Below are 8,892 nucleotides of genomic sequence, written 5' to 3'. Positions count from 1 at the left end.
CGTCCACCCTCGGCTCTCGCGCCATTTTCGGTTTATTGTAAAATTTATGATTCGGTCAGCCCGCTGCACCGGAATCGTGGGTGCACCGACGTACTACACTGGACGTAAATCACTATTATGGACCGTGTGCAATCAACGCTTGGAATACAGCTGCCAACAGACGCATGCAGCCGTGAATTAAGCCACACGATCTAGCAGCCCGAGTCCAGGAATGCCCGAGGCAATGAATTGCATGGCGAGGGTCGATAAAGCCAGCCGTTGCGCAAATGCCCCCGCAATTGACCGGCCTGCAACAACAGGCCGTGACCAGCGCTTTACTCGCCGGCTCATTCTCGCGCAACGTCTGCGCCTGGTCAGTCAAAATGTGCATGCGATTGCTGTGAAGTTTCCGTTGGTTTTCAGCTGCACGCTTGGACCCCATGATCACTACCGATTCGAACATCAGGCTTATGGCGATTTATGGTAAGGGTCACCTCACATTCCGAAATTACTGTTGGAGGTCCCACAGACCGCTTTCGCAGAGCAAGGCCCCCGCGACTGCTCTGCGCTGAGGGGCGAGTGCGTTCCGCGGTTGCTCTCTAGCTTTTGTTTTCGGTTGTTCTCTGTCACCGTTTTTTCCTTTATAACATACCCACATTTACCATTTCCGCCCATAGCAGGAAAAAACACGAGTGCACGACGCGCCAGCGACGCGCTGCTTTAGCTGGCGTTATGCCAATGCTAAGCAAACGTGATCATTATTGATGAGCGCTCGTGAGAAGATCCCATACCTCGCGGGTGTCATCGAACAGCCGACTAGACCTCAACGCTCGAAGCCTTCATCTTGGTGATGTTGTTTGGTGCTGTTGAATCCTATGCATTGTTTGGTGCTATATTAACAATTCACCCAACAATTCAGGTCCCTCACCATCTACCTGGGTTTTGCATAATTTTATTACGTAAAAGACTTCCTGCTGTGGAAATGCGACTAAAAACCCTAGTGAGGTCATCTTAAAGTGCGAATGCATAAGCTCGACCTGCATCTTTGGTCTCATAGGAGACTAGCAAGTAAATTACCGTTATTCAGGCAACCTTCTGACCAAGTTCACGATTCCTCACACAACCAGCGCAACGCTTTGCACGGCCGGCACTACCTCCCGGACTACCGGGCATGTGATATGGTTCGACGGGCTCCTCGCATAATGGTGAGTGGTGGATGGCGCGGGTTGGCGTTTACAGCAAGGTGCGCAAAAGCGGGGTCGTCGCAGCGACCACACTGGTACCCTTTACCCCGTGCCCCACGTGAGAAACCAGACATCGATATGCGTGCGCAGCGTGACAAAACTCTACCAGAGGGAAACTGCTGAGTGGTGGACAGCTTCTTGGCGGACAGTTCGGGAGCGGTTGGCATAATCCACGCCATCACTCATCGTTGTGCGAAATAAGTTGCCTGAGCGTAACTTCCTACGCAGGTTTGCCAGCGCCATTGCAGTCGGTCGCAGAACACCCGTGATGACCCAGGTGAGCTGGAGCGGATGACCGGCGGGTGACAGCAGACCTGCGCCGTACACAGTGGCAGAAACGGAACTTGACATTGGCCTGGGCCAGCCCCTGCGACAATGCCGGACATGAAGCCAAATCCTTAACCTGCCTTCTCCCGAACAAAAACATCCTCGCTATCAAGGATCATCCCCACTCCAGCACCACGCAAGAGCCCTCACCACGTACTTCAACCCTGTTCAGATCCCCACGCCCGCGCAGTGCATCCCAAACACTCGCCCGTCCATCCTACAACAGCCGGCATATCACGTGCAACCCTGTTACCAGCGAGCGGAGGACAAAGCGCCGCTGTCCGCCACTGCATCCCACCCTGGGCCGGCAGGCACTCAGACAGGCTGGCCACCACCGGTCTCAGTCACTGGCGCTCGTTCTGGCTTCGCTGGGGCTCAGTCGCTGGTGACTGAGAATCGCCGGTGGTTCAGACACAGACGTTTTGGCAGCCGGCGGTTTAGACCCAGGCGCTTCATTTGCTGAAGGCTCAGACCTATGCTCTACACTCGCTGGCAGTTTACTCAGGCGCCTCACTGGCTGGCAATTTGGACCCTGGCGCTCCACTCGCTGGCGATTTGAACCTAGATGCTTTATTAGCTGGCGATTTGGACGTTGGTGCCTCACTCGCTGGCGATTTGGGCCCTGGCGCTTCACTCGCTGGCGATTTGGGGCTTGGCGCTTCACTCGCTGGCGATTTGGGCCTTGGCGCTTCACTCGCTGGCGATTTGGGGCTTGGCGCTTCACTCGCTGGCGATTTGGGGCTTGGCGCTTCACTCGCTGGCGATTTGGGGCTTGGCGCTTCACTCGCTGGCGATTTGGGGCTTGGCGCTTCACTCGCTGGCGGTTCAGACCCGGACGCTTTACCCGCCGGCGGTTTAGTCACAGGCGCCTCTTCCACTGGTGGTTTGGTCGCTGACGGCGTGCTCCCAAGCGCTCCAGCCCCCGGCGGCGAACCCGCCCGAGCTCCCCCTGGCACCGTGGCCCCAGACACGGCCGGGCCCGTCGCGGTCGCCGCGTCGGGCGCCGCGGTCGCACGTCGGACGCCGCGCCGGCCGTCGGCGGGACCGGCCGCGCCGTCGAGTGACGCGACGCGCCACCGCAGTGGCAGTACTTCTCGAGGCGGTGGTCCTTGACGCACCACGCCAGGTGGCCGTACCGGTCCAGCCGCGACACGCTGCCGCTGATGTGCAGCTCGTGGCCGTCGCCGAGCACAGTCGCCTCGAGGCGTGCCCCGCCCGGTGCCGTCTGCAGCTGCACCGTCGTCATCTGGCGCAGGAACGGCGCGCTCTTCTTCGGATCGCCCTTGAGCGGCTGTGCAATGCGCGCCGTGAGCACGCGCTGGAGCCTCAGCGGCGCGCACTGCGGGGCCGCGCGCAGCAGCACGTTCAGCTCGCGCACCACGGCCTTAGCGGCGAGCGTGGCGCGTCCGTCGCTTGCCGCGATCTTCTCAGAGCGCAGGCACGTGCAGAAGTGGTCCGGTACCTGCACGTGGTCGCAGCGGCGGTATGGCGAGATGCGCCGGAACAGGCTGACACTGGAGGCATTTTCGGCCGCCTCGCGCGTATCGACGCCGCCCAGCGTCTCGTCCGGCCGCAGCAGGTCCAGCAGCGTGCGGTGTACGTCGCGGAAGGTACTCAGGCGGTGCTGGTTGACCCGCAGGTTGTCGAAGGCGGCTGGGTAGCGGCGACGCAGCCAGCGCGGGAAGTACAGGCTCATGAACGGCAGCCGCTCCTCCAGGCCGCCGATGAAGGTCTGCCGCTCGCGGCCCCAGCGCAGGCCGTGGTCGCCCATGGTGACCAGGACGGTGTTATTGAGCGCGCCGCTGCTGAACAGCGACTCCAGCACCTTGTAGTACGGCTCGTCCAGGAAATAGGGCATGTTGAATGAGTCGTGCGAGAACACGTTCTGACAGACGAAACCCCAGTACGGTCGGTCCGCCAGACGCGTGCCGAGATCCAGCGCATACTTGAAGGTGGAGAAGTAGCTGTATCGCGTTCCCTCGCACAGGTTCGGTTTCGTGTTGAGCTGCTTGTTGTAGGCAATGTTGGCATCCAACAGCAGGCTGGTGGGCCGCGTGTAGTAGTCCGTCGGCTGCTTCAGGAACCCCAGTTTGAGGTAATTAAACGAGCCCATCCCTGGCGCGTCCTCGGCCATGGCCGTGCGGTACCCCGCCTGCTTGAACTCCTTCCACATGAACGGACAGCCGTCAAGCGGGTCCTTCTTGGGATCCGGTGCGCACTGACGCTTCATCTCGGCCTGCTCCATGCCGGTGAACATCTGCACCAGGTTCGGCCAGGTGTTGTCGCCATTCTTGTTGAGCCCGCCGAGTTCGAACGCCTCCATCCGATCGCTGAGGAAGCGGCGCGAGCGCGGGAACCAGCGCAGAAACTGCAGCCGAGACAGCGAGTCGAACATGAAGATCAGCACGTTGGGCGCCACGTCCTGCGGCCGTCGCTGCAGACTCGCCGCCTCCAGCTGCGGCCGCAGCGGCACGAAGTGGTAGTAGTCGCGGTACACCATCGTCTTGTTCACGGCGCAGGTCACCTCCACGCCGTCGGCGCTTGGTGTGTAGCTGCCCAGGAGCGGCCGGCACCGTGGCGACCTCCTGCGGAAGGTGGCAGTGTCACGCGAGGGCCGACGCGGCATCGGCGGTCGCTGGCGGGACGAGACGTGGTCGCGGTCGGGACGCGGCTGCTCGTCAGCCGACGGTTTGTGATGGCCACCTCTCGGAGATGAAGGACATGCCAGATGTCCCAAAAATGGATGCATCTTAAGGAGATACCGCGCATCGTGTCCATTAAGTAACTTAAAGTGAATTATGCGTCCAACGCATTTTGACACGGCATCCATAGGTAGACCAAGGGTTGCCGTTTACTATAGCAACGACCATTTTTGTAATTCTGGGAAAGGCTGCATCCAGCATTCAGTTAGCATTGTAATAGTTTATGATAGAAGAAAATTGGCCGTACAGAAGCTTACCGTACTCTGCCCATCGTGTTTCGAGGGATAGAACTGTTGAGATCGTTGATCCAGTCTATGTCTCGGGTACAGCAGGATGCTGAAGTCAAAGGTGGCCTGCAACATACGCAATCATCGGAATCAGCACATTGCATAGCACAAATTAAGGGGAAGAGACAATATGATCAACTCATGGAATCAAAAATAAACGGTCACCAGTAAGTCGATCAACCCCGAAAATTCCGAGGGACTAACTCCTGTCATCAGCCATGTCAACCGATGAGTTCTCTTCGCTGGACCAGCTGTGCAGTCCTGACATCTGGAGTCTGTTTATGTAGGTACACCATCGCTCTCAATTGTTCCCGCAGCCCACCGTTCTGCGCACGCGAGCGGGGGCATAGGCAGCTGATCGCGAGGGGCACCTGGGCCCGATCCCCCCCCCCCCCGGCCAGTTGGTCACATCCCGAGACGAAAATACCGTTCAGGTGATGTATTTTGGCCGCATTATGCCCAAGAACGCGCGCAGATGAGCTAACAAAGGGCCAAGGTGACAGCTGCAGCGTAAATGCGCGAACAAGGGCAACGCAGCAGCGAGGGGGGGGGGGGAGGACAGAGAAGGCAAGAGTGTGCTCTTCCCCCCAATCTTTGGGAGGCCCCTATTTGGGTTTTTCACACACTAAAGGCATTGTAGCTACTTGTAGAGTAGTAAAATCCAGGTCAAGGAGGTCCTATGACTGAGCTACAGGACTAATAAATTAGGCCCAAAAGACACTTCGCTACATCAGGAGACCCGTTTTATGCATCATGAGACCACCTTCATGGATAAGGTAGCCAATTTTCTAGATCACGTGGCCATTATCATATTAAGGGCCTTTTGCTGGCTCGGCAGACACCCGTTACAAAAAAGAACGGTTTCCTGTTCAGGGTTACGAGGTATCCTCTATGTGCCGGAGGCCCATTTCTGGAACATTCATGGAACGGAATGCCTTTGCATGCATCAGGTGTCCGCAGTTCCGGATCAGGACGTCCTGTTTCGGGACAACGAGGCTCATTGGCTAAATCTGGAAGCCCACCTTCGTAAATTCGGAAAGTTTTTGAGGAGTCCATTTCTGGAACGAGATCCTGTTTTAGGTTAGCGAGGCCCTTTGCTGGATAATAGAACACCCACTTCAGGATTTTTAATTGTCAACATCTGTCTACTTAAATATGGTATGTGAAACAATTTGATGATGGGTCACACGCCCCCGGTGCCGCTCCCCCTGAACACGACAGTGCGCAGAGGCCCCCCCCCCCCCCCTGTGCCGAGGCCCCACTTTGTCCAGGAGCCCGCTGGAAAATCCTGCCCCCCAATCTCAAATTAGTGGCGCCGCCACTGCTTGTGAAAAAGCTTATTTCCCAGCTGGGCAGCGACATTTTCTCAGGTGACACTCCCCCTTGCTACAGTTGCATCCCGCCACGTCCTGCTGCCAAGCCGCAGCTAGAGGACACGTGGGCCTAGTTTCATATTGCCTGTGCTGATCAAGCGCGTTATGCCATCTTTGTGAATCGCGGCAATGCAACGATGCCCATCGCTGCCTGTCGTCGCTGAAAAGTGGTAATCAATGGGAAACGCAGTTAATGTGCAATAATCGAAAGGTTTTCCCTGCTGCAGGTGGTAGGGCGGTGACGAAGGTGCTGTGGGGACCTGAGACCTCTGACCCCGATATGCCCTGTCAGGAGCCTGTAATGCATCTAAACCTCAACAACTGTCTGCTTAACGAGCACATCAGTACTATATCGAGCACACCGAGCACATCAGTAAAAGCTAAGACCCTCCAATCAAAAACAAAGATAAACTTAACGTTTCAGCAATACGGGACTGAATGCATGGATATTTCAGACCACACGGCATCACTTCCCATCAGGCCTCAGCCGGCCATCGATCGCGGCGTCTGACCTGGCGCCGTACAGGTGCTGCCGCTCCCTGAGCAGGTACACCGAGTCGATGTCGCTGTAGGTGAGCGGCGGCGGCTCGCGGTTGCACAGGATCGGCTCCGGCGGGCGGGCGAACTCGCGCACCGAGGCGTCGAACGGGTCCACGTTGGGAATGCGGCAGGTGGGCGTGTCCACCAGGTACTGGCCGCGCGCCTCTGGTGGCGGCGGGGGGGGGGGGGGCTGACACGGTGGTCACACAGCCGAGGGGTTTCGGCAGACGGCGCGGGGGCTCCGTGACGCGTGACGCTCGATCGTTTCAATCAACCGGCCATGCGAGGACCTTTTTTGATGAGGGGCTTGCAGCATGAAATGTTCCGAGCACATATTGTGACACTTCGTCTTGTACTTCTACGCTGGTGAGGATAATGTATATTTTGGATTACTGTCCTCCGTCACCTAATGCATGTTGAGGCACGTTTCATGTTTCATTGTTTTACGCGCATTCCACTTCCATTTCGTGTGCAATCGCCCGCCACAAAGGATACCAAATGACCGCAAGAACACGCCCATTAGATAACAAAATTACTATGCAATGATTTTCCAAAGTTTATCACAAGAATCTAGTCCGGTTAATAGGTGCGATCACTCAGTCTACACGTACTCTTCTTGTAGCAGGGCTGCTTAGGGTCGGTGCACACCTGATCCGACTAGGCCTCTGGGCACCCCCTCCTGTCGACGTGGCCCCCGGCATCACTCACGCTGCGGCTGAACCAGACGTAACACGGGCGGAACGGGCAGAAAGCCGACGCCGTACTGCGAGTTGACCCAGTAGAGGAGCACCACCACGGGCAGCACGGCGAACAGCAGGTACCGGCGGCAAGTGAACACGGCCCCGGCCGGTACCCACCCACCTGGCGGCAGCCGTCCAAAACCGCAGGTGAGAGGTAAGGCAAGGCTGCTTCAGACACAGCTCTTTTCGTCTAAAAGTACACAATCCGTGACAAGTGGATCTTCCTACTTTCCATCAATTTCAGCGTCAGCGCTTCCTTGTACAAGTCCCTGGTACAAAACGTGGCAATCAGACAATGGATGGCTGCCACATCGTCCTGAAGCCCCAGAGTAATTTGAAAATCGTACCTCTGCGTTTCGTTTTCTCCATGTTGGTCATAACTTGCCCGAGCTGACTAGCTCCCTGTGTATATCGTCACCACTTGTCCATTTGTGTCTGAAAGGCACAATATCATGTTGTTTTTGTTTGGGAGGGAGGGCGGGGGTCACAGTCATCCAGAAAAAACAACTCAAAAGTTTAGAGAACAGCATTATGTTCTGGTATGTCATGCTTACAAAGACGTGTTGAAACAATGTTGAAGAACAGTGTTGAAGCTCCGCACGACTTTCTTCACGGATCCATACTCAGAACGGGCTCCAAGAGCTCGAATGGCTTCCTGTATGATAGTTTTCAAACGCCATCCTGAGTGGCACTGCACTCCAAGGCGAACACCTCGCTAACATGGGAAAGCATAGTGCAGCAGATGCCTTCCGTAGCTTACACGCCACGGTGTTTCACACGCTCGTGCAATCCCGCATGCAGGGAAATACTCAAGCCATTTGGTGCCGTGAAGTTGGAAGACAAGTTGTTGGAAGGCGTGACGAAGGCGCAGCGTCACTCTGCCGCCTATAGCATGCATGCATCACAACACGGACGCAATGAAAAGGCGGCACCTTTACGCATCGCGCCCTTGTTTGTACAACATGTTTGCAGCTGCGTTTTGGTGATGAGGGATGGCGATGACCTGCTTCATGGGCTTGACTGCGACTGCGCCCACCGACGGTGACGGCCCCTTGCGATCGGCCAGCGAAACGGGCGCTTCGTGCCTGCGACCCGTCGTCAGCTCACGTGTATTCCTGCCGTAGGGCACGAGCACGCCGTTTTGAATCTGGAACGGGTCTGGTCTGGAATCTGGCACTGGCCAGTCAAGCGGAGCGGGGACGGCTCCGACTGCGACCTTCTACGACCTTTGCCAGGAAAGGCCGGCGAGGTCGATGCCGGAGTCGGCAACATGCGCCGCAGCTACGGAGCCGCGGGGCACACAATGCTCCGCTGAGCTGTGTTTGGGCTCGCGTCGCGCTGTCTGCGACGGCCGATAGTCCCGTGCCGTGGGTGTATCGTGTTGCGTTGCGATGCGACATTGGATTCAACAACTTCTTTGAACGTCGGCTGATAATGTTTGGTTTGTACCAGGCTCCCGTCACAGAAGAATTGCGTGCAAACAGAGTGTAACGTGAAAGCGAGAAAATTGTGTGTAAATGCGCCTTGCTTGTGCTTCCGGCGCTGCTACCACAATTCAGTGTTGGGAATCACATTGCAAACGACCTAACTGACGTCCTCTTATCGTTCATGGCGCACAAAAAGCGGCGAGCTTGGCTTTTGTACTGCATTCCACCTAACCAAGCTAGTCACCGCGTGCTCCCAGGCCCCCTTTGACACCA

At 56.9% G+C, this 8,892-nt stretch overlaps 1 protein-coding gene across 1 annotated transcript; it reads right to left on the bottom strand.

Annotated features, from left to right (window-relative positions):
- Window positions 1–2,772: 2,772 nt before the first annotated feature.
- Window positions 2,773–8,276, bottom strand: LOC119102075 (uncharacterized; the record flags this gene model as incomplete). The annotated part of the gene is made up of 7 exons (XM_037225446.1): window positions 8,196–8,276; window positions 7,540–7,627; window positions 7,161–7,313; window positions 6,425–6,617; window positions 4,510–4,605; window positions 3,151–4,135; window positions 2,773–3,012 (listed from the first exon to the last, which is right to left on the bottom strand). Coding segments are annotated over exons 2-7 (1,698 nt in total), but the record flags the coding sequence as incomplete, so codon positions are not given.
- Window positions 8,277–8,892: the final 616 nt, after the last annotated feature.

The sequence above is a fragment of the Pollicipes pollicipes genome, unplaced genomic scaffold (genome assembly GCF_011947565.3).
Source record: "Pollicipes pollicipes isolate AB1234 unplaced genomic scaffold, Ppol_2.1 Scaffold_5525;HRSCAF=6535_pilon_pilon_pilon, whole genome shotgun sequence".
NCBI classification, from domain to species: Eukaryota; Metazoa; Arthropoda; class Thecostraca; order Pollicipedomorpha; family Pollicipedidae; genus Pollicipes; species Pollicipes pollicipes.
Note: the sequence above shows the minus strand (reverse complement) of the source record. Positions and strands in the feature narration are given on the sequence as shown.